General features: G+C 35.7%; 1 protein-coding gene across 3 annotated transcripts in view; it reads right to left on the bottom strand.

Moving 5' to 3' along the window:
* The window catches only part of SPINK5 (serine peptidase inhibitor Kazal type 5), a 132,346-nt gene that overhangs the window by 28,824 nt on the left and 76,768 nt on the right, over nucleotides 1–26,754 (bottom strand). For all 3 annotated transcript variants that reach the window (XR_009563473.1, XM_030847382.2, XM_060296411.1), the window contains exons 8-17: nucleotides 20,991–21,118; nucleotides 19,198–19,264; nucleotides 15,573–15,700; nucleotides 14,089–14,170; nucleotides 11,834–11,961; nucleotides 10,280–10,361; nucleotides 9,042–9,166; nucleotides 8,523–8,604; nucleotides 8,049–8,176; nucleotides 5,029–5,077 (exon numbers count right to left, since the gene is read on the bottom strand). Coding sequence is in view for 2 of the 3 variants with exons in the window: in XM_030847382.2 (XP_030703242.1) it covers nucleotides 5,029–5,077; nucleotides 8,049–8,176; nucleotides 8,523–8,604; nucleotides 9,042–9,166; nucleotides 10,280–10,361; nucleotides 11,834–11,961; nucleotides 14,089–14,170; nucleotides 15,573–15,700; nucleotides 19,198–19,264; nucleotides 20,991–21,118 (999 nt within the window). In the remaining variant the exon portion in view is untranslated. The remainder of the gene's footprint in view (nucleotides 1–5,028; nucleotides 5,078–8,048; nucleotides 8,177–8,522; nucleotides 8,605–9,041; nucleotides 9,167–10,279; nucleotides 10,362–11,833; nucleotides 11,962–14,088; nucleotides 14,171–15,572; nucleotides 15,701–19,197; nucleotides 19,265–20,990; nucleotides 21,119–26,754) is intronic.

Raw genomic sequence — 26,754 nt, 5'->3', positions numbered from 1 at the left:
ACAAATACATGGAGGCTAAACAGTGTGCTACTAAATAACCAAGAGATCACTGAAGAAATCAAAGAAATTAAAAAATACACAGAAACAAATGACAAGGAAAACACGACAACGCAAAACCTATGGGATGCAGGAAAAGCAGTTCTAAGAGGGAATTTTATAGCATTCAATCTCACCTCAAGAAACAAGAAAAATCTTAAGTAAACAATCTAAACCTACACTTAAAACAACTAGAGAGGGCTTCCCTGGTGGTGCAGTGGTTGAGGGTCTGCCTGCTGATGCAGGGGACACGGGTTTGTGCCCCGGTCCAGGAAGATCTCGCATGCTGCGGAGTGGTTGGGCCCGTGAGCCATGGCCGCTGAGCCTGCGCGTCTGGAGCCTGTGCTTCGCAAGGGGAGAGGCCACAACAGTGAGAGGCCCGCATACCGTGCGGAAAAAAAAAAAAAAAAACTAGAGAAAGAAGAACAAAGACAACCCAAAGTCAGTAGAAGAAAAGAAATCATAAAGATCAGAGCAGAAATAAATGAAATAGAAATGAAGAAAGCAATAGGAAAGATCAATAAAACTAAAAGCTGGTTCTTTGAGAAGATAACAAAATTGGTAAACCCTTAGCTAGACTCATCAAGCAAAAAAGGGAGAGGATGCAAATCAGTAAAATTAGAAATGAAAAAGGAGAAATCACAAATGACACTGCAGAAATACAAAGGATTATAAGAGACTACTACAAACAACTATATGACAATAAAATGGACAACCACGAAGAAATGGACAAATTCTTGGAAAGGTACAATTTTCAAGACTGAACCAGGAAGAATTAGAAAATATGAACAGACCTATCAATATAAACAGTAATGAAATTGAAATCGTAATTAAAAATCTTCCAACAAACAAAAGTCCAGGACCCGATGGCTTCACAGGTGTATTCTATCAAACATTTAGAGAAGAGCTAACACCCATCCTTCTCAAACTCTTCCAAAAAATTGCAGGGGGAGAAACTCCCAAATTCATTCTATGAAGCCACCATCACCCTGATACCAAAACCAGAAAAAGATATCACAAAAAAAGAAAACTATAGACCAATATCACTGAGGAACATAGATGCAAAAGTCCTCAACAAAATACTAGCAAACAGAATCCAACAGCACATTAAAAGTATCATACACCATGATCCAGTGGGATTTATCCCAGGGATGCAAGGATTCTTCAGTATATGCAAATCAATCAGTGTGGTACAGCACATTAACAAATTAAGGAATAAAAACCATATGATCATCTCAATAGGTGCAGAAAAAGCTTTTGACAAAGTTCAACACCCATTTATGATAAAAACTCTCCAGAAAATGGGCATAGAGGGAACCTATCTAAACATAATAAAGGCCATATATGACAAAGCCACAGCAAGCATCATACTCAATGGTGAAAAACTGAAAACATTTCCACTAAGATCAGCAACAAGACAAGGATGTCCACTCTCGCCACTCTTATTCAACATAGTTTTGGAAGTCCTAGCCATGGCAATCAGAGGGAAAAAAAGAACTAAAAGGAATACAAATAAAACTGATACAAGGAATACAAATAAAACTGTCATTGTTTGCAGATGACATGATACTATACATAGAGAATCCTAAAAATGCCACCAGAAAACTATTAGAACTAAGCAATGAATCTGATAAGGTTGCAGGATACAAAATTAATGCACAGAAATCTCTTGCATTTCTATACACCAACAATGAAAAATCAGAAAGGAAATTAAGGAAACACTCCCATTTACCATTGCAACAAAAGGAATAAACTTATCTAGTAATAAACCTGACTAAGGAGGCAAAAGACTTGTACTCAGAAAACTATAGAACACTAATGAAAAATATCAAAGATGACAAAAACAGATGGAGAAATATGCCATGTTCTTGGATTGGAAGAATCAATATTGTGAAAATGACTATACTACCCAAAGCAATCTACAGATTCAGTGCAATCGCTATCAAACTACCAGTGGCATTCTTCACAGAATTAGAACAAAAAATTTTACAATTTGTATGGAAACACAAAAGAACCCGAATAGCCAAAGCAATCTTAAGAAAAGCAGAGTTGGAGGAATCGGGCTCCCTGGCTTCAAATTATACCACAAAGCTACAGTAATAAAGACAGTATGGTACTGGCACAAAAATAGAAATATAGATCAGTGGTACAGGATAAAATGCCCAGAGATAAACCCACACACATATGGGCACCTAATTTACAACAGTGGAGGCAAGAACATACAATGGAGGAAAGACAGCCTCTTCAATAAGTGGTGCTGGGAAAACTGGACAGCTACATGTAAAAGAATGAAATTAGAACACTACCTAACTCTACACAAAAATAAACTCCAAATGGATTAAAGACTTAAATGTAAGACCAGACACTATAAAACTGTTAGAGGAAAACATAGAAAAAACACTCTATAACATAAACCATAGCAAGATCTTTTTTGACCAACCTCCTAGAGTATTGGAAATAAAAACAAAAATAAACAAACGGGACTTAATTAAACTTAAAAGCATTTGCACAGCAAAGGAAACCATAAACAAGACAAAAAGACAACCCTCAGAATGGGAGAAAGTATTTGCAAATGAAACAACAGACAAAGGGTTAATCTCCAAAATATACAAAGAGCTCATGGAGCTCAATATCAAAAAAACAAACAATCCAGTTAAAAACTGGGTGGAAGACATAGACATTTCACCAAGGAAGACATGCAGACGGCCAAGAGGCACCTGAAAAGATGCTCAACATCAGTAATTATTAGAGAAATGCAAATCAAAACTACAATGAGGTATCACCTCAGGCCAGTCAGAATGGCCATTATCAAAAAATCTAGAAACAGTAAATGCTGGAAAGGGTGTGGTGAAAAGGGAACACTTGTGCACTGCCGGTGGGAATGTAAATTAATACAACCACTATGGAGAACAGTATGGAGTTTCTTTAAAAAACTAAAAATAGAACTATCATACGACCCAGCAATCCCACTATTGGGCATATACCCTGAGAAAACCACAATTCAAAAAGAGACATTTACCACAATGCTCATTGCAGCACTATTTACAATAACCAGGACATGGAAGCAACTTAAGTGTCCATTGACAGATGAATGGATAAAGAAGATGTGGCACATATATACAATGGAATATTACTCAGCCATAAAAATAAACGAAATTGAGTTATTTGTAGTGAGGTGGAGGGACCTAGAGTCTGTCATACAAGTGAAGCAAGTTAGAAAGAGAAAAACAAATACTGATGCTAACGCATATATATGGAATCTAAAAAAAAAAAATGGTACTGATGAACTTCGTTGCAGGGCAGGAATAAAGATGTAGACATAGAGAATGGACTTGAGGACACAGGGTGGAAGGGGGAAGCTGGTGCGAAGTGAAAGTAGCATTGACAATATATACACTACCAAATGTAAAATAGTTAGCTAGTGTGAAGCAGCCGCATAGCACAGGGAGATCAGCTCAGTGCTTTGTGATAACCTATAGGGGTGGGATAGGGAGGATGGGAGGGAGGTTCAAGAGGGAGGGAATACGGGGACATATGTATGCATATGGCTGATTCACTTTGTTGTACAACAGAAACTAACACAGTATTGTGAAGCAATTATACTCCAATAAGGATCTATTAAAAGAAAAGAAAGAAAGACATATCTGAAACAAAGATATGGGGGAGAGAACAAATATGAAAGTATGATGCCTGGAGAAACTGACACCTTTCTGGGAGTTACTTGATAAAGTCCAGGGATGGGGGATGCATATTTGAAACAGAAGAGTAACAATGGGAGTGGAGAGGAGGAGGAATGTGTTAAGAACATTTGAAAAATCTAATAGGATTTAGAAACTGATCAAACATTATGGATAAAACAAATTTTCAATTCTGAATTACTAATAAAAAGATGGTTCCAGGTAACAAAGTTACTGAGAAAATGAATCAGTTTAAAGGCAACATTTTAAACTGTCAACTTTCCCCCCCAAATTATTAGGCTTATACTTTTGAGGCTGTTGTTAGGAAACAGAATAAATAAAGGTAAACCTTGTGTAAGGCTATGTGAGAGTAATCCTACATCTATGTAAAGACAGACTTTGCTCTGCTACTTATAAAATTGTAAAATTATAGAAATGTGAAGTAGATTAAAAATAATTAGAAAGTCAAAGGATTTAATTAATAGTCATAATTGAAAGTGAAAATACTAGTATTCCTCCATAGCTGGGTGCTGACAAAGATCAAATATGAAAATATGTGTGCTCTTTGTTTTGTAAATTGAACTAATGTGAATGATAGGGATGTTGTGCTCTCTTTAAAATAGCTAAGAGGTAGGAATTATGTAACCTGAAATTAGTAAATTGTAAAAATTGATAGTAATAACCTGTGCCTGACAACAGAAATCTTAAGAAAAGCCAAATAAGTTAAACTCCATTTTTTATGAACTAAACCTTAAATTTTGAATTATCATGAAATAAAATTGATACTCAGGAAACTTGTACTTAAGACTTTTTTTTCCAGGTTAAAGGTTATATTTATTCATTTTTTAAATTAATTTTTATTGGAGTATAGTTGACTTACAATGTTTGTTAGTTTCTGCTATACAGCAAAGTGAATCAGTTATACATATACCTATATCCACTCTTTTTTGATTCTATTCCCATATAGGTCATTACAGAGTATTGAGTAGAGTTCCCTGTGCTATATAGTAGGTTCTTATTAGTTATCTGTTTTACATATAGTACTATGTATATGTCAATTCCAGTCTCCCAATTTATCCACCGCCATTTCCCCTTTGGTAACCATAAGATTGTTTTCTACATCTGTGACTCTATTTCTGTTTCATAGGTTCATTTGTACCATTTTTTAAGATTCCACATGTAAGCGATATCATATGATATTTATCTTTCTCTGTCCCCCCAAAAACAGGAAAACATTTATGCTAATGAGATATCTAGAATGTTATTGCAGAGAAAAAATGTCAGGGTATAATATAAGAATTTGTGAGAAGATTACCTTTGCAGTTTCTCTTTTAGCCTTTGCTCTTGCTCTTTCTTCTTGTTGACTGTAAGAAACAGGAAAAAAGAGAGAAGAATCTTAATACAGTAGTATAGATTCTTAACATTCACAGGTTGATCATTCATTGCTTTGATTATTCTCAAGCAACTCCAAAGATCCACTCATAGTAGGTGTAATTTTATTGGGTAATAATTAGAATGATTTACCACACCTCAAGAGAATGGTGTTCAAGGGAAAACCCCTTAATTAATGAGTAAACCTATTTAGCTTCCCAGCAAATATCCTGCAATAGGACTTTCTTATTTGCTGATTCTTTTACATCTGCAAAAGGTGCAGAACTCTTTATAAAGTGGTGATATTTAGCTTCTGGGAGGCAGTATAGCATGGTGATTAAGAAGAAAGTTAAGAAGAAAGACTCTGCAGCCAAATAGAATAAGGAACACAAAAAGTGTCTTAACCTCTCTGTGTTTTCCTCATCTTTAAATGGGGAAATGGAGTGGAGGGATAGAAGAGGTCATAAGAATACTTCTCTCATAGGACTGTTGTGAGCATTAAATAAGTTGATACATGTAAAGCAGTTAGAATTAGTATCCGGTACATAATAAAGTGACTGATAAAAGTGATTGTCATCATCAGCATTGTAAGCATTATTGAAAGTGAACACTCCAAAAACAGGCATATTGGTCTTCCCTGATGGCGCAGTGGTTAGGAATCCGCCTGCCAATGCAGGGGACACGGGTTCGAGCCCTGGTCTGGAAAGATCCCACATACCGCAGAGCAACTAAAAGTCCGTGTGCCATAACTACTGAGCCTGCACCCTAGAGCCCCCAAGCCACAACTACTCAGCCCACGTGCCACAACTACTGAAGCCCGTGCTCCTAGAGCCCGTGTTCTGCAACAAGAGAGACCACCGCAATGAGAAGCCCGTGCACCGCAAGGAAGAGTGGCCCCCTGCTCACCACAACTTGAGAAAGCCCGTGTGCAGCAGTGAGGACCCAACACAGCCAAAAATGAATAAATAACTTTTATTTATATAAATAAAATAAATAAATAAAAACAACAAAAAAACAGGCACATGATGAAAATGAAATGAGAGTAATAGCTATTAACCATTTTGGATGAGTAACAGTGTTAGAAATTAAGTTTAATATACTCAGTATGCAGCATAATTAAATCTATAATGCAGATAATTCAATCATGTTGTAGAAACAAAAATAATTTGCTAAAACGTTTTCATACGTTACAGTCAACGTAAAAACTGCTCATTGATCAACTTAAAACTTTTTTAAAAGTTGAAAACACTATTTGTATATGATATTAAAGTGTTTAAGAAATGACTGTGGAGGGAAGTATGGTTCTTAAGAAAGGCAATAGCCTTTGCTAACATATCCATAAAATATGAGGCAATAAAATTTTAATTGGATAAGGAATTTTTATATTGATGGAACAAACTAAAATAGCTCCAAAATTGTGGTGTTTCTTATACTTCTTTATATGGATACTGATCCAAACTTTACTGTGAGTCTAAGTTGACTATAAAATTTAAGAAGCATTTTCTTTTCATAATGGAAACTTGTCAGAGGAAACAGCAGAGATGACCACTAGGTGGCAGACTTACTTCCTTATCTATGAAAGATTAAGGTAAAGAAAAAGACTGAGATGAGCGTAACAGGCAGATGTTACTACCAGAAGTTGATAATGGCTTTGCTAAATAATTATACCCTGTCTACACCCTACATTGAGAAATCTTATCATTTTCTTCATTTTTCCTGGGCCGAAATTTCCATCATTCTCATCTTCTCTGGGCCTTAATTTTTTTCCATCTATAACTTGGGATAATACAGAACCCATTTCATACGGTTGTTGTGAAGATTAAATGAGATTGGGTAGCAAAACCCAAGTATATGCCGATTATATGCCAATAAATGTTGGTTATGATAATTATATGGTCATCGTCATGACTTCCATCTAACAGATTTTTTAATGCTTCCATGGCTCACTTATACTATGGGACAAATCTGCTGGGTTGTATTGCTCTCCACTAGGGAAGACGGAATGACTGAATCCTTTCAGAGATTCTGGGCATCTAGAAAATAGAGTATCCCTTGGGACAAAGACTTAAGGAATACAGCAGACTCTGGTTTGAGAGGACATACCATGTTGTCTATTCTAAAGTCATACTTTAGTCCCCTGTAAATGAGGTATTCAACTCCTATACAACAAAATCATCATTCCTGAAGCAGCCTTTCTCTAACTATTGCAGAGTTCATCTTCATGTTGTGCCCAAATCTGTCTCCCTATATCTCTCATCAATTTTAATTCTGTTCCTTGAGGTCACACAGAACGAGTAGAACTAAAAATCATGAACCAACACAAAACAAAAATTCCTAAAATTTGCCATGCACCATAATGATATCAATATATTACATGTAATCTCATGCATTTCCTCTTTCAGCTGAAAATCCTTCAGAAAACTAAAAGCAATTAGTATGGTTGTCATAGAGTATTCTCTTCTCTGAAAAAAGGATTCGGAGTTCTTTCTGAAATGTCCTGAAATTATTCTGCATTTTTTATATCACAGTAGTTATCATCTGAAAGCTCTCCACTTGGTTTTGGAGTTTTTTGTGTGTTTGTTTTTTAGTTCATTTAAATGTGACACACAAGAAGAGGAAAACTGGGCTTCCCTGGTGGCGCAGTGGTTGAGAGTCCGCCTGCCGATGCAGGGGACACGGGTTCGTGCCCCAGTCCGGGAAGACCCCACATGCCGCGGAGCGGCTGGGCCCGTGAGCCATGGCCGCTGAGCCTGCGCGTCCAGAGCCTGTGCTCTGCAACGGGAGAGGCCACAACAGTGAGAGGCCTGCGTACCGCAAAAAATAAAAAAAATTAAAAAAAAAAGAAGAGGAAAACTACACTGAAGTTTTACACTGAAGAGGAAAACACATTATTCATAATTGTTGGAAAACTGCCCTTAGCAGTTCCCTGTCCCCACTGCCTCAGAAGCCCCAAGCTCTACTCACAAGAGAGCCTCACACATGAAGCAGAGGTTGACGTGCTCCTTCCCATCTGGGCCCTGGATGGGGTCGTTCTCTCTAGTGCAAAGAAGATGTCCATTCTTCATGGATTTGCGGTATTCCCTGCACAACTCCTGTGAAATCAAGGAGGGAAGTTTGAGGTGTTGAACACGGGTTGGATCAGATTGCAAAAACTGCTCAAGTTTATACATTTTTCTTAAATGGCGGTCAGCACTTAGCAAATTTTAGAATAGTTCTTAACTTTGAAGACGTGAATATTTTTAAATGATAAAAGTTACAGACCCTCAACCTAGAAATAGTCACATATGCACATGTGTACATGCACACATATAAACAAATACACAAACCACAAACTGTATCAATGTTTCATACAGTTTAAGGGAATTTATGGGTTCCCTGAACGCCATCTATGGATCCCAGGTCCATATGCCTCTGACTTGTTGAAGAAGGTCCCCTCACCTCAAAGGAAGATGTATTCTCAGATTGCCTTTTATTTTTTGATTCATCTTCCCTGTTTTTCTTTTCTTTTTTTTCTGCTTGGCTAAAAAAGAGTGATTTAAAAAGAGATGAGTAAGAATCATAGAATCTCCAGATTGAAAGTGATCTAAAATACTCAAATATCATTCAGTTATTACAGTTATATATATTATGAACCATGTATGAACTGATGTACTGTTTGGCATATTGATATGTTTGCTAGTGATCTGTCGTGTTTTCAGATGATTTCATATCCCACTCTGCAAGGGTATGATCCTTATTTCATGTCATTTACACTTTCACGGGAACTCAACCAGTGATTGATATGCAGGAATCATTCTTTGACAATTATGACATTGTGCAAAAATGTGTCACAAAAAAATGCCATTGATAAGAAACAAACACAATTTAAGAAACAAAATAGAATAAAGCTCCAAAAAAGAGAAATGAAGCAGAAAGGACAAAACCCTCCCTCATTTTCCCAGCAGCAGCTCTACTCACAGCATAGTCGCACACATGGAGCAGGGGTTGTTATACATTTTCCCATCTGGGCCCTTGGTGGGGTTAATCTCTTTGGTGCAGGGGAGTGTTCCATTTGTCATAAACTTGAGGTATGGTCTGCACGGCTTTTGCCAAGATAGAGAAGGTAATTTGGACACACGTTTTATTCCCATTCAGAGCAGAAGTTTGAAGCATCTACATTGGTAGAAACTAATCTTTGAGCCCAGGATTTTAGTTGTGTTTTCTCTCAAATATAAAATTCAATTGAACAAAAAAAACCCTCGTGATTTGCTAAGAGATGGAAACAAATAAGACATAATAGGATGTATAATAAAAGAGGTAGATAAGTAAACTCCACTATAATCTAAATAGAATAAAATAAGTGCAAACATACAGGTACAAGAAAATCTGAGAACTCAGAGGTTGGGACCATGAAATCTGATTGTGGAAATCAGGGAAGATGTCAGGGAACTAGGATACTTTGAGTGAGACTTTGAAGAGTAAATAGGATTTTCCTGGTTAAGAAATGGATTCAGAAATACACATTTTAGATTGCTAAAATAAGCTGAGAAGCACATGTCAGAAACTACATGGCCTATAGCAGAACATGAATTTCTGAATGACGGTAAGGAGCCAAATAAGAGAGTTAAGGAGACTGAAATGCATCCTTTAGTTGATAATGAGTTATTTGTGCATTTTAAGAAGAGCAGTAATATGATCTAGTTAATATTTTGAAACTACTCCAGCTGTGTTAGGGAGGATGGTTGGATAAGAAAAAGAATAGAACTTAGAGGGAAGATTAGGAGACTTTCATCATCTAAAGAAGAAGTTAACGGTAACTTATATAAAGCCATGAAAATGAATATTGTAATATTTCAAAGGTAAAAACTATGTTTTCTGTGTGTGTACAATGTATTTTGAACCCAACTCAGATGTGAAATTTCAAAAATTCACATGTAGAAAATATACACTAAGTGTCTCAGGAAAGTGGTAAGTAAAAGCTAGCATAGTCTGTAAATGATGAAACTAGAACTAGAAATCATTTTTTTTCAGACTGCAAATAAGTTCTTTTTACTGTACAGAGTTAGTCTCTGAAGCAGCAAGAATTGATCCACTCCCATATCATTCATCTCAATGTCATCTCCAGATTGAAAGGTTAAGGTTTTCTGGGGATTTTTGCAGGGCAATATTCCAGCCTTTAGGCTCTTTGAAGTGTGTTCAAATTACAGTCTACTCACTGCATATGAGTCTACTCTTCCAGGTTCTCTTTTACTTCTTGCTTTTGCTTCAGCCTTTTTCTTTTCTTCAGCTTTTGCTTGGCTGAATTAGAAAAAACAAAACAAAACAAAAACAGTACAGATCCATAGGACCAAACACAGTCAATGGTTTCTCCACATTTCTGCATTGCTAATCTGTCCTCCCTCCTGAAGAAGGAGCAACTTTGCCCCTTTATCACTACATACTAATGAGAAGCAACAAAACAGCCTCCAGTATAAGATACCAGAACTTCTTCATAGTTTCTGCGTAACACTGAAATAAAGATAGCGTTACTTGTGGATTTGGGAGACTTGCTTTCTGTAAATTACCTTTTTTGGCTGTGGTCAGAAAAGGAACATCATCAGTGTTCATCAAGGAGATATCAAAACTAGTACCGTGGGCTTCCCTGGTGGCGCAGTGGCTGGGGGTCCGCCTGCTGATGCAGGGGACGCGGGTTCGTGCCCCGGTCTGGGAAGATCCCACGTGCTGCAGAGTGGCTAGGCCCGTGAGCCATGGCCGCTGAGCCTGCGCGTCCGGAGCCTGTGCTCCGCAATGGGAGAGGCCACAACAGTGAGAAGCCCCAACAGTGAGAGGCCCGCGTACCGCAAAAAAAAAAAAAAAAACAACTAGTACTGCGGTGACATTACACCTGGAGCCTGAAAGTGGCCTTAATAAAGCACATTGACTGGTCCCCTTGTTTCACAGAGACAAGGTGAGGTGGTGAGGGCTTTGCTTATAATCTCAGGATATGACAACAACTAACCCAAATTTCTCCTCTCAAGTCTATGTTCTGTCTACCATGTCGTGTATGCCGTAGCTTTATTAATTCAGTTTACCTGTATTGCTTACTCATGGCTGTGTTATCTGTAAGAAAATGTAGGATGGGTGGAAAAATAATAATTTCCATACATTGATAAACCAAATGAGCCAAATTTGCTTTGTACAATGGAATTGCATGGTATGTACAGTTAACTGATGGTATTTCAACCATACCTGGTTGTCAATCAAATTACAAAAGACCAAAGATTCTAAATGTAGTCAACTACTTAATCTGAACTCAATCAGATAAACTGAGTACAGTCCCAAATTTTGAAACCAAACTCAGTTATAACTTACTGAGAAATGTCACATTATATGAAGTAACATTTACTGTAATTTAATAAGAGTTCATGGTTGTTTCATGGGCAACTTCAATAATCAGTTTCTGCAGTAAGTGTTAACTTTGGGTCTTTGCCTCTCTGGAAGATGAGATGCCTATAAACTTGTACAACGGGTTCACAATATGAAGCTTCAGCAGTAGGGAGAATTTGATATTTGCATAAGTCAGGATGTTCCAGTGCTAAGAGAATGAGTGTCGGGGCTAACAGACATCTTGGCATAAATGCTCTAGGTACTTATTCCCAGCTCTATTACTTACATTCTCCATGTAATTTCCTGAACTCCCTTCCCAGTTTGCCCATCTATGAAACAAGCTAGTTCTATTAGATTACTGTAGGTTCCCTTTTCTCTTTGACATTCTAAAACTCTGTACTCACTAGAAGTCTTGACACATGGAACACAAGTTGCCATGCATTTTCCCATCTGGGCCACGAATAGGGTAATTTTCTTTGGTACAGAAAGGGATTCCATTCATTGCATGATCCTGATACTCACTGCAGAGTTTCTGAATAAAGAAAATAAGACAGTTTAGATATGGTTCTCTATAAACTTTAGATACTCTTTATCAAAGATATTGGAAAAGAGGAATTAAGGATAAAAAAATAAAACATTTAGGATGTATAATTGTCCAAAAGTTTTGTGATATTTCTCTGCTTGTAAGATTCATCCATTTGGGGCTTCCCTGGTGGCGCAGTGGTTAAGAATCTGCCTGCCAATGCAGGGGACACGGGTTCGTGCCCCGGTCCGGGAAGATCCCACATGCCGTGGAGCAGCTAAGCCCATGAGCCACAACTACTGAGCCTGCGCTCTAGAGCCCACGAGCCACAGATACTGAGCCCACATGCTGCAACTACTGAAGCCCGCACGCCTAGAGCCCGTGCTCCACAACATGAGAAGCCACCACGATGAGAAGCCCGTGCACTGCAATGAAGAGTGGCCCCGGCTCGCTGCAGCTAGAGAAAGCCTGTGCGCAGCAACGAAGACCCAGTGCAGCCAAAAATAATTTAAAAAATAAATTAAGATTCATCCATTTAAGTGTTCAACAAATATATTAAGTTAAAGGGATTAAATATGAATGTGATTTAGCGCTTTTATGTCAAGTGAAAAGGATAAGGAATTGCAATATAAAAAGCTAAGGGATATGACACATGTCTAAATTAAGTATGCACTAGCATATAGGAAAGAATGATCCAAGGAAGTTCAGAGAAGAGCTTATATTTGAGTTGTATCTTTAGAATGTGCCTAGGAGAACAATGTGGCAAAAAAGTCCTCCAGGAGGAATTATGATATGCAAAGACACAGGCGTAAAAGAATATATTATTTTGAGATAATCTATTACAGTCAGGAGTATAGTGGCTAAAGAATTAGCAGGACACAAAGAGGAAGGTTTGGGAACTCGTTAAAAGGAGACCTTGAAGAAAGTCAAAATCAGACTACTAAACTTTGAAAGGACTTTGGACTTTATTCTTAGGAAATGGAAAACAATATTTATAGCAGAGAAGGACCTAATCAAATCTTTGTTTTAGAAAGATTATCCAGTCGGATGTGTGGAGGGTTTAAGTGACTAAAGACTGAAGCTAGGGAAACTATAGAAGAGAAGGAAGGAAGGGAGGGAGGGAGAGAGGGAAAGAGGGAGGAGGGAAGGAAGGAAGGAAGGAGGGAAGAAGGAAGGAAGGGAGAAAGGGGGGAGGGAGGGAAGGAGGGAGGGAGGGAGGAAGGAAGGGAGAAAAAGAAAAGGAAGAGAGAAAGGAAGGAAGAAATTGAAAGTGAAAGATAGGATAGTTGAGGGACATTTAACAGCTAAAATTAAAAGGACTGTGTAACCTAGGACTGAAGGAAAGAAAGCAGTTGAAACAGGCCTTAGCAATTAAGATATAGTTACATGAAGGCAGAAGGTGGACTACGGGAATGAGCTATTTTATGAAACTGAACTACACTTCATAGAAGGTGGGATAACTCTAAGGAATAAGTTAAATAGGGTCTCTTTAATGGAGTGAAATGGTCCAAATACACTCTAGAATACCTGTAAACATTAGATTTTCATAATGCCATTGGTTCATGGAAGTATTTCCTACTCTGTGAAAACAACATGGAAGAATAATTGAATCTTGAAGATTGAGGAAGATGTTGGCTAGAAGTATAGAGAACAGGCAGGATGCTAATGTATCAATGCAAAAGAAAGCTATTAGGTATCTGTGCTAAGATGACAGCAGTGGAAAAAAGGGAGATGACTAGTTAAGAGGTGTTTTAAAAGTAGAATGTCGTATGATTTTAAAAGGATCATATTAAAATTTTACATTGCTATTGCTTTCAAAATGAAAACCCCAAAACAACTGTCACACATTTGAAGAATGTATATCAGCTTTGAATTCAGATAAGCCTTGATATATCACCTTCATTCAGGAGTGTAGAACTGTTTTTATTAATGTGCCTTAATTTCCTCCAAATAGAGCTGAAAATTGTAATGTCATAAGTATTCTAAATCTTATAAAATAGTAACTAAAAATTAGTCTCCAGAAACCCATTAGTAGTGGAGGAAAAATAAATAAATATTGAAAATGCATTCTAGAGTAAAGTACACACATGCACACCCTACAAAAGTCGTAACTGAATTGATCAAACTAATCCTCACCTCAGTTTCTCTTTTAACTTTTTCTTTAGCCTTTCTCAGGCGTTCATCTGCTTTATTTTTTTCTTCTGAAAAATGCTGTTTGCTGGAGTAAGAAACAAAAATAAGGAAGTGAATATAGATGTTTTGAATCTTCAAGCTACAAAATGGTCATTTAGATGCAAGTGGAAAAAAACAGCTAAGTGTTCCTGAGTTTTAGAACAAACATTTTCAAACCACCCTAAAGCCCCTTATGAAATTGAAATCTTCACCATTTCCCCAAAGAACCCCTTGCATTTTGCCTTTAAGTTTGCCATTTCCTTCCACTGTAACAATCTTTTTCTTTTTTTTTTTGTCATCTTCCCTTTTAAACCTCCCCAGCTTAAATTCTACCTTCTTTAAGAAGACATCCCATACCTCAAAGTGGAAATGAGTTCTACATCTTTCAGTGTGTTTTCATACTTGTATATTCTTCTCTTATAGGACAGTTTTCATTCTGTCTTGCAATGTATGTGTGTGTGTGTGTGTGTGTGTGTGTGTGTACATCCAAGGATTATTTTTGCTATTAGCCTTAAGCTTCTTGAGAGCAGGGATCTTTGTCCATACATTCATTCATTCACTTATTTATTCAACATTTGGTTAGTAATTATTTTTCAGCAAGCATTGGAAAGCACTCTGGGCATATAGTTCAGTAGTTTACAATATAAACACATACCCTATCTTCTTAGAACTTACAGACCAGTAGAGAAGAGTGACAGTCAACAAATAGTACTAGAAATAATTATACAAATACCAACTATGATGACTAGTATAAAATAAAATTATCAAGTGTTATAAAGATTGAATTTAATTAGTGATTTTAGGAGATTTCATCCAAGGAAGGATAATCTTGAAATCTTGAAATGTCCATAGAAGAGACATTAGCTGGCCAAAACAAGAACTGGCAGTCAGAAAGTGTAGGAAAGAGCTCATAGAGTTCAAGGAGCTAAAAAAAAATGTGATGAGACCTTTCCTGAGCCATCTTTATAAGTGCCATAATTTATATGTTGTGGGATTTGCTCTTCCCCCAGGGTCAGATGTCCAAGATGAAAAGATAGAGTTAATCCAGTTCACATATGAACATGGATTTTTTTGTGGGCATCCCATCTATTCTGCCACAATGGGGTAATTACTGAAGGAAAAGAATCAAAGTCCTAGTGCCTGCTTTTAACCCTCATTCTGTACTATGACTAGCTCATAAAAAGGCCTACAAAGGTCATGGGAGAAAATGTAAACAAGTATTTTGTAATCCAGTCATCCTACTGGAAATTAGAATCCATTTGTATTAAAAAAGAAATGTATAGCATTAGAGCCTACTTATTAGGTGGTATTATGATTTGTAGAGGACATAAAACAGCTCAAAAATTCTCAACAACAAATATTCCCATGAACATTGTTCTTATTCATCATTTTAGTCACTCTCCACTTCACCTTTTGAGTAACTCCAAAGAAACCACATCTATACTTACAAAATTTCAGCACACAGGGCACATTTGTTGCCATGCATCCTGCCATCAGGGCCACGGACTGGCTCACTCTCCCGTGTACAAAAAAGTCTTCCATTCCTCACTTGGTTTTCATATTCCTTGCAGAAATCCTTTAAAAAGACAAGTAATTACATTTAGCACTTTTCTATTCTTTAATCTAGAAAATGTGCATCATGGATTTATAGTCAAAGAATGTCATATCTAGAAAGTGTTGGTGAACACACACAACGTATTAATGAGAAATAGTAATTACATTGTCAAATTACTCGGTACCTGTATATACTATGTCGTGTATTTATTAAAAGGTAAAAGATCCTAGGAAAGAATAAGCGTGAGCAAATACTTTCTAAAATCAGATAGTTTTTGTTCACTTTCAAATCTATGGAAAAAGATAATAAATAAAAGATCTGTCATGAGGTTCCAACAAAGACATAACAAAACACAGCAGCCAAGACAAAATAAAAGTGTTGCCAATGAGCAGAATATAGAATCTGTAAGATGAGATACTTAAGAGCTACTTAATATGGAACAAGTCAAGAACAATTTTACTTAGTTTGCAAGGAAAAAGGAATAAGATGGTATCCAACAGCATTATGCTTACTCTATTTGTTTCCTCTGTGGATCTGTGGACCATTTTTATATATACTCTGCCACCTTTATCAATGTTCATTTCTAACACTGCAGGTGGAAACCTCAGGAGTGAACCTAATTTTCCTTCATTACCTACTTAGAAATGCAGACCATCAAGACTAATCTTTATTTAGAAAACCTAAAAATGTTGTGACTTCCTCCCAAAATTCAGAAGAGGTTTATACACACAAATTTCCTGATTGATGCTTGAATTCAGTATTTTCAAGTTTCTCTCTGTGTTTTGAAAATTCTATTTGATAAGGGCCATATATATGTGTGTGTGGGTATGTGTGTATACAAAAGTTATATTTAATTATATATGACAAATATATATATAAACTTTAAAACACTATACCAAAACACTACTTGATAGCATATATTACTATAATATAATCTATAAAAATGCTTCCTTCTCTGTGGCCTTTTTCAACTGTATGACCCTCATCTTCCCATTTCAGCTAAAAAAACGTGAGCATAAAGAGTATGGTTTATTCACTGCCGTATTATTTACAATAGCCAAGACGTGGAACAACCTAAGTGTTCATCAGTAGATGAATGGATAAAGAAGATGTGATATATACATATATACAATGTGTATGTATGTATGGATGGAATATTATTCAGTCATGAAAAAGAATGAAATCTTTCCATGTGACAGTATGGATGGGTTGTAAAGGGTATTATGCTAAGTGAAATAAGTGAGACAGAGAATGGTAATTACTGTATGACTTTCCTTATATGTGGAATCTAAAAAAACAAAACAAAGGAACAAATAAAACAGACTCATAGATACAGAGAACAAACTGGTGGTTGCCAGTGGGGAGGGGAGTGGGGTGGGGTAGGGGAAATAGGTGAAGGGGATTAAGAGGTACAGACTTCCCATTATAAAATAAATAAGTCATGGAGATGTAATGTACAGCAAAGGGAATATAGTCAATAATATTATAAGAACTTTGTATGGTGACAAATGGTATCTAGACTTATCATGGTGACTGTTTTGAAATGTGTATATATATATATATATATATATATATATATATATATACACAAAATCAGTGTGATGTACACCTGAAACTAACATATTGCATATCAATTATACTTCAATTAAAAATTTTATTTTAAAAAAGAGTGTGGTTTGGAGTCAGAAGGGAAATTAAACTGTGGCTCTAACTCACTGGGAGACCATAGCAAAGTCACATCACCTTTGAGACTTCAGTCTCACTACCAACACAAAGGCAGTTTTCAGAATAGCTGCTCTTTAGGACCTTTTCTAGATCTAGTATTCTCTGATTTTAAAAAATATATAACTCACACTTCATTAGGACACTTTAAAAGAGAATCTAATGAGGAGATATTTGTCTTTAGAGGAGTAATGGGTGTGTTCCGAACTTCCTGGTTGTAACAATCTAGGAATACAGACGCAGAAGACAGTCACCTGATAATCACAGTGTGGTAATAAAATTGATGCTCAATGGTTCCCATAAAAGAAACAATGATAATTTCAGTTTATAAGTTGTGATTCATCCAAGGAGATTCTAAAGAAATGCTGCTGTGTGATCAACCCACTGACAGGTTAATTATGGGGCAAATATTGAGCCATCACAATAATGCAGTCCTGCTCAACATAATCATGTCCAATGACCCCACCAAAACAATGATCCCAGCCACAGACAAAAAGAAGGAAAAGTAGCTGAGGCATGATGAAAGACAAGGGAAAAGAAACTCCCTGTTTATGAAGTAATAAAATGTTGAATATCATGAGATGACCCAAAGTGTTATACTGAAATTTAACAACCACCACAACAAAATTGCTTTTCAAATCTCAGTGAGTGTTGAACACATTATGGATAATTATGAATGCTCTGTGTTTCTTAATTTAAATTCTGAATGCCCTATTTAGGGTGGGACATTTGTTTCATTGAATGGCATTATGAAGTGGAAGTTCAGCTCTTAAATACCAAAAATTGCACCTGTGTCTCCCCTTAGGAAAACATATGCCCTACAATCCACAAAAATAGTATCTTTTTATTAGCACCAAAGGGTGCAGGACACAGAATCAGAATCCAACAGGAGGGTAAAATTGAGATCATTTACCCAACGTCCTTATTTTACTAATAATGAAAATTGAGACCTGGACAGAAGAGATGAGTTGCTCAGTTTCACACACCCAGAGAAGGACTAAAACTCAGGTGTTCTGACTTTTCAACAAAAGACTACTCATTACCAAAGTAGCTGCTATCACTTTCACTGAAAGTAGGGTTTAATAACCTTGGTGATTTAAGAAATCCAGGCTGTGTTATCTACAATGCATATTCAATTAACAAAAGGAATAATTTTTTATACTAGATTGAAAAACTAAATCATCAAATAATTTGAAAAACCTTAATTTTAAGGTTATTTTAAAAACAATATCAATAATTATTTGAGGTTTTTGTTTAATCAGAAGCATGACCTTTATAATTGCATGCCTCTCTGAACATAATAACCATAATGGAAAAATGAATAACTAATTTGCATCAGTGGGAATATACATAAAATACACCAGTGGATATACTGTTTAAAAGATTCTGGAATTATTTTCAAGTTAGTCCTGTCAAATTTATATTAAGTTGCTTTTTTAACTAATTTATTCACAGCAAAAGTAATTTACACTAAGTCAAAGAGAAGTCTGGTGGAAACTAAGCAGAATTTAATTTGCATAAACTTTGTCTTCTCTTGTTTTTTTTAAGCAAGCAGAGTATTTTGAGCTTTAGGTGGGAAATGCTATTTTAACTTTGAATCTAGTGATTAATATACTTAGGAATATTATACTAGGAATAGTATACTAGGAATTCAACTTGGGAAACTTTAAAATTAAGGAGAAAAGTTCAATGTAATAATGAAGAACAATGACATGATTGAATTACCTTAAAGGTTCAAGTATAAATTGTTAATATTTATGTCCACAAGAACCAAATTGTGTTGATGAGAAATTTACCTTTTCAGCAGTTCGTCGAATTCTGGTTTCACCTTCTCGCTTGGCATTTTCTTCAGCTTCTTTTAAGCTGTTAAGAAAGGAAAATAGTTGGTCGGTTTATGACTTTATCATATCTTCAGTGTCCAGTTCTGTGCTAAGCACTTCCATATCCTTTGCTCAACTTGCTCAACCCATCCACTTACATGAGACAAGCTTTGCCTGTCTTGAATGTTTGAGCCAGAAAATTGCCAAAGATAAGGATGGGTGTGAAACTGACTCACTGACAATCAATCAATTAGAAGCCTTGTTCTGTAAAACTGGATGGGTGTGACTCCTTGATTGACACACAAGATTGTCAGGAAAACTTGCTCTAACAGGAAGAACCAAGAGCTTTAAAACAATGCTGTGACAAGGATGAAACCAAACTAAGCATTTGAAGTACATGTTGTCATCCACACCCTTATGTATAGCTTTTTTAAACCTTGTAAAGTACTTGTTTGCCTTCATGTAAAAGCACCCTTGTCAATAAAAGCTACATTGAACTGAGCGTCTAAGTCCTTTCAGATCTATTATCTAACTGCAGTTCAACTTGGAGATAGACAAGACTATCTTAGTTCTACAGAGGAAAAAACCAACCAGGAGTCAGGGAGGTCAGATTCTCTTTTTTAGCTAGCACATGGAAAGAAACACAGAATCATAGAATTAGGGCAGGTTTGAGCACTAAAAGTGCATGCCTCCTAGATAAGAAAGTGGAAATGAGGATGATTTCCTGTCTGGAAACCAGTTATAATAACTATTTTTAAACCTGAGAGGACATGCCCTTGAATTCCACACAGCATACTATAATTTTCAAAGACAGATGTGAAGTCCTTTAATCTGTTAAATCTTTCTCTCTCCTGATTTTAAAAATCCAGTGATATAAATAGAGCACTTTAAGGCTTGCTGACAAACGGATTAGAGAATCTATGCTTTAACAGTCAGAATATTAAAGACTCTGTGGATCTTACTCATATCTGTGTCTCAGTGCTCAGAGCAGTGTCAGGCACTGAGAGAAAGATTAACCCAACAGTTCTTCCCTTTCATAAAGTCCCACCTTTTATACAACTAATAAATCCAGCCACATGACATTATTTTAAATTAGACTGTCATCTTCAGTGAGAGTATCTATACATGCCTGAATGAAGCAGTACATGTCAAATGACTGACTTAGATTATTCCACAAGAGAGCACCTTTTAAATTTTGAAATATTATGCCTTATAAAACACTGTGCATTTTCAAGTCATTATAATTAAATAAATTAAATAACTAGCATAACCGCTTTATCTACTCCTTTTTTTTCTTTTCTTTTCTTTTTTTTTGCGGTACGCAGGCCTCTCACTGTTGTGGCCTCTCCCGTTGCAGAGCACAGGCTCCAGATGCATAGGCTCCGGATGCGCAGGCTCAGCGGCCATGGCTCACGGGCCCAGCCACTCCGCGGCACGTGGGATCTTCCCGGACTGGGGCAGAACCCATGTCCCCTGCATCGGCAGGCGGACTTTCAACCACTGCGCCACCAGGGAAGCCCTATCTACAGTGAGAGGCCCGCGTACCGCAAAAAAAAAAAAAAAAAAAGAAAAGAAACTTTATCAGATAATATGAATTAAAAAGAGAAGAAGCCACTCTGGGAGCAAGGCCCATTTCACCTTATAAAGACAAAGGATAACATGCTTGAGGAAAAGGACTTTATCTCTCTGTGGAGTGGTTCTCAGGATAGCAACCAAGTACATTCTCATCAGGTCCACCTGCTGGCCAGCTTGGGGGTGATGATACTTACAATAGCTCAGCACACATCACACACTTATTGACATGTGTCCTTCCATCAAGACCAAGAAATGGTTCATTTTCCCTTGTGCATCCAAGTCTTCCATCCTTCACATAAGGCCGAAAATCACTACATATATCCTGAAGAACAGGGAAAGAAACTTCACATTTACCATCCGGATGGTAATGCTTACAACACCATTTTCAGAAATCTTATACAGCCCAGTGCCCCTCTGCCTAGTGCACACTAGCTACCTAGAGCAATGCCAGTCATGTAAAAGTAGGTCAGTAAGTACTGTATAATTCACATGGTTAACTATAGAACTCGTTTACTTGTTTATTCATTTATTAGTAAACGTGGATAACCTATGATGTGTTAGAACAAAGGTAGAACACAATCCTTGCCCTCAACTTGCTCACAATCTACTGGGTGATACAAAGAGACATTTAAAATACAACGTGCTACAGAGAACTGTATTCAATATCCTATGATAAACCATAATGGAAAAGAATATTAAAAAAAAGAATGTATATCTATAACAATCACTTTGCTGTACAGCAGTAATGAGCACAACATTATAAATCAACTATACTTCAATAAAAGAGAGAGTTACAAAAGATAAAACAATGTTACCTTCTCACTGTTTTTCTTTAATTATGGAAAATGTGGCTTTTTATATAAATAGGTTATTTATGTTAACATGTAAGGGGTTTATTGTAATTTAAAATGAAAAATAAACATATTTTTCAAGTTCTCAGTTTTTACTCCTGATACAATAAATATCTATAGATATAACTCACATAAACAAAGCTCCTTGAGATCCTCAATAATTTTTAAGGGTTTAAATGAGTCCTAAGACAAAAAACATTGAAAACCACTATCCTAGAGTAATCCTACTTTCCAGGGATAAATGTATTTGTGATTTTTTAGGTATCTCCCTTTTTTCCCTAAGCATATAAAAGCAAAAGCATATTTACACACATATATTTATCTTTTTCTCATAAAAATAATGCTATACAGCTAAAAAAAATACAATGTGCTAATATCCTATGATAAACCATAATGGAAAAGAATATAAAGAAGAATGTGTGTGTGTATATATATATAACTGAATCACTTTGCTGTACAGCAGAAATTAACACAACATTATAAATCAACTATACTTCAATTAAAAAAGACAAAAAATATAGTTTAAATAAATCTAAAGAAAAAAATACAATGTGCTAAATGTCTTGATGGGGGTAACCTCACTCACTTCCCCTATTATCACAGGCTCACAGAATTTTAGCATAGAAAGAAGGTGTTAGCCCAACTGAAACGTTATTTGGCAACTCATCATTGTGACATAAGCTAGATATTCTGATTCAGAGTTAACTTGAACTTAATTTCTATCTAAAACCAAAGAATATGGTTCAGAACTTAATTTCTATCTAAAACCAAAGAACATTGCAAAACAAATTTTTTGATGTCATTATTGTCATAACAAAAATGTCTTTATTATAGATTTGGAAAACTTAGGATATGGACCTGTGACTTAGTATGGCACACAATATCAAGAATAAAGTAGGATAGACACAAATGTAAAATAAATTTTTGAACCAGAAGATTACACTGAGGAACTCTCCTAGAAGACAATTAAAAAGGAAAAAGAATTTAAACTAGAAAAGAAAATCTATGAAACATACCCCACTCTTCATGTCATATATTTAGGAAGAAGTTAAAAATAGAGTGAAAACAGGTTAAGTCACGGCCATATGTGCTACCCCATTCACTTGGTTGTTCATTTATTCCTCAAAACCCATTACCCATTTACTAGGCTCTAGGCATTCCACTAGACTGTGACACAGCAAAAAAAGAGAAAAGGAATATGTACTCTAACGGATTTACATTCGTTAAATAGGGGAAGAGATAGACAGTAAATACAAGAACTTTAAATTATAACAAGTGCTATGTAAAATAAACTGCACGATATGATAGCACCCAGAATAGGGGCTATTTTAAGTATAGTGTCAAGAAAGATCTTTCTGCAAAGGTAACATTTGAGGTGAGATGGCATTAATGAGGAGGAGCCGGGCATTAAAGACTTGTGGAAAGAACATTCCAGACATGGAGAACTGCAGTTGCAAAAGATTTGTGATAGGAACTAGATTCTCCTGTTTAAGGGGCAGAAAGAAGAGAAGTGTGTTTGGAGCATAAGGAAAAAGCAGGAGCGTAAGGAAAAGCTGCTGATTTTCTCTCAAAAATCATTTCTGGAGAAATTGCAGAAGCATGGGGATAGGGATCCAAGCAATCAACTTGGGGCCATCACTCCTCTCCCGCTTCACCAGTGAAACCAACAGCAGCCTACTAGGTCACAGATGTTGGCAGGGTGATGGACAGATCAAAAGCCCAGCTGGGAGGTGATGAAAACAGGTGTAAGCGTTTACTACTCCACCTCCTCCTCCTCCAAACCCCAAGGGCTGGTGGATCACAGCCTACAGTGAACAATTCTTCCTGATGCTGACAATTTCTGAGAGCTTACAGATGGATTCTTGACATGGTGAAGTGGCAGCAAACTGGAGTTAACACTGGTTCTAGAACCTTCAGCTCTGAGTCTTATCCTTTGTCCTCTCCTGACACTTACCAGGAGAGGCAGAGGCTGAAGCTTGGCTTCAGTATTTTCTAACTCACCTTAGCAGAAAAAAATTTACTACAGAAAAATTAAAAAGCCCACAAATATTATAATAGGATAAGAAAAGATACAAGGCAAAAGTGAATAAGAAGAGAGCAGAAGCAAAAATATTAATATATAGAATTCAGTCCCAAATGCATCATAAGTAACAAAGAAGGACATTACATAAAGTAAAAGGAAGAAAAGAACAAGAAGGTATAATAATCATGAGCATACATTCAATAATACAGGCTCTAAATATGTCAAGTGATAACCAATATAATTAAATAAATCAATAACTGGTGTTCGAGTTTTTAGCACACACTTCTCAGAAGCTGATATATCAAAGGAAAAAATTAAGGTACTTAAGTCATTAGATTTTAATAGAAAACTACATCCAAGAAACAGAAAATAAACCTTTTTTCAGAAGATATAAAACATTTATAAAAGTAGAATATTTATCAGGCCACAAAGAAAGTCTTAGGAAATTCCAAAGGATCAGTGTCATATGGCCCATGTTCTTTGACCACAATTCAATAAACAAGTTAATTTAAAATGGAAAAAAAGTACCACATATTTGTAAATCAAATAATGTGTTACTAAATAAATTTGGGAGGGAGGAAAGTTAAGAAATATTTGGCAAAGAATGACAAATGAAAACACTTCAAGTACAAATCTGAGACAGATGAACACTGATACCTTCAAATACACTTGTCATGAAATTTAGAAAGTTAAAATTTAAAGACTAAGTATTGCTCAATTCACTGTAAAATGAGCAGCAGAGCAAATAGGAATGAATAACATAAAGACCAGAAACTACAGAGAAAATTAATAAAAAAGCTAATGTTATAGTTTTCTAGTACAACTGATAAAAAAAAAGAAAGAGAAGATGACAATTTAAAATATATATAGTGATATTGGAAATAACTGAACATTAAGAAATAATACAATGAAAGCATATTGTGAGTATCTATATGCTAATGCATTTGAAAACCAAAATGGAGACATGGCTACAAAAAAAGTAGAAAATACCTCCGCTGGTGTCCTAAGCAGGAGGAAAGTTGAACGTATCAATAAGTATATTAACTAATTGATATACTGGTCTGAGATATTCTCTCCCCAAAATGCCCCATTTCTAATAGACTTAAAATACATTTTTCTAAAACTTTGAATTTAAGGAGTATGTACTGGAGACATAGTTGGGTTTTTTTTTTTAGCATATAATAGTCTCAGCCTTTTGATTGGGATGTTAAAACCATTTACATTTAATATAATTATCGATAGGATTGTATTTACATATGCTATGTTTCTATTTGTTTTTAATATACTCTTGTTCTTTTTACTTCTCTATTCTTCCACTATTGCCTTCTTTTTGGGTTAAATATTACTAGTGCGTCTTTTTTATTCTCCTGCTGATTTTATGCATTTATTATACATGTCATTTTCTGATCGGTTACTCTAGTGATTACAATAAGCATCCTAATTTATCACAATCTACTACCAATTAATACTTAATTCTAGTAAAATATAGAAACTTGGCCCCAATTGTAGCTCTATTTTCTCTGTCTCCTTTCGTACTGTAACTATCATACATGTTATGTTTGTACACCCAATAAAACAGCATTATAATCATTGCTATATGCAATATTATATCTTTAAAAGAAGCTAGGTGAAAATAAGGGACATATATTTATAGAGTACTTCATATTAACCCCTATATTTACCATTTCTGGTGCTTTTTATTTCTTTTTCTAATTTCAAGTTACCATCTGGTGGTCATTCCTTTAAAGAACTTTATTATTACTTATAAGACAGATCTGTTAGCAACAAATTCTCTCAAATTTCATTGATATGGGAATATCTTCATTTTGCCTTAATTTTATAGGGTAATTTTTGTGGATATAGAATATTGGTTAACATTTTTTTTCTTTCAGCCCTTTGAGCATCTCTTTCCATTGCCTTCTGACCTTCATTATTTTAAATGAGAAGCCAGTCATACATAATGGGTTATTTTTCTTTTGCTACTTTTAAAACTTTCTCTTGATCTCAACATTTTGATCATAATGAGCCCAAGTGTAGATCTCTTTGATTTGTTCCATTTAGAGTTTGTTGAAATTCTTGAATATAAAGATTCATTCTTTCATCAAATTTGATACATTTTAGGCTGTTATTCGTTCAAATAATTTTTCTATCCAGTCTCTGTCTTCTATTTCTGGCATTCCTATTTCACATATACTGGCATTCTTGATGTCTCAAGGACTCTGCGACTCTGTGCAATTTTTGTCAATATTTTTTCCTTCTGTACTTCTTTTGTTAAACTTTATTAATCTTTCTTCAAGTTTACTAATTCTTCTTTTACTATACAATCTCAAAGCTGCTTTTGAGCCTTTCTACTGAATTTTTAAAACTTGAGTTATTGTGCCCTTCATCTCCAGAATTTTCATTTGGTTATATATATACATACATATATATGTGTATATATATATATATATATATACACATATACAAGTGTATATGAGGGTGTTATATATAACTTTTCACTGAAAATCTCTATTCATTTTTATTACGTTTTCCTTTAACTCTTCAAATATTGTTTTCTTTAGTGTTGGACACCTTATAAATAGCTTCTTTAAGTCTCTGTCTGTCAAACTAACATCTGGAACCACTCAGACAGTTTCCATTAACATTTTTTCATGCCAACTATGGTTCATATATTCTATTTACTTTGCCTATTTCATAATTTTTGTTGAAAACTGGACATTATGGATAATATAGTTTAGCAACTCAATTTATTCCAAAGATGATTTTCGCTGTTTTATTGTTTGCTTCTTTGGTTGAGCTAAATCTCTGATCTCTTGCTCTCCCATAGTGTGCAGCTGTTGATGTGTATGCTAAGAAAATGTTTATTCAGTCATACCTTTGTATCCATTGGGGGAGTGGTTCCAAGACCCCCATGGATACCAAAATCCATAGACACTAAAGTCCCTTATATAAACTATGCACATCCTCCTGTATACTTTAAATTATCTCTAGATTACTTACAATACCTAACACAATTTAAGTGCTATGTAAATAGTTGTAAGTACAATATAAATACTATGTAAATAGTGGCCAGCATGGGGCAAA

Source organism: Globicephala melas, chromosome 3, assembly GCF_963455315.2.
Source record: "Globicephala melas chromosome 3, mGloMel1.2, whole genome shotgun sequence".
NCBI classification, from domain to species: Eukaryota; Metazoa; Chordata; class Mammalia; order Artiodactyla; family Delphinidae; genus Globicephala; species Globicephala melas.
The sequence above is the reverse complement of the archived record's forward strand: the minus strand, read 5'-3'. Positions and strand labels throughout refer to the sequence as shown.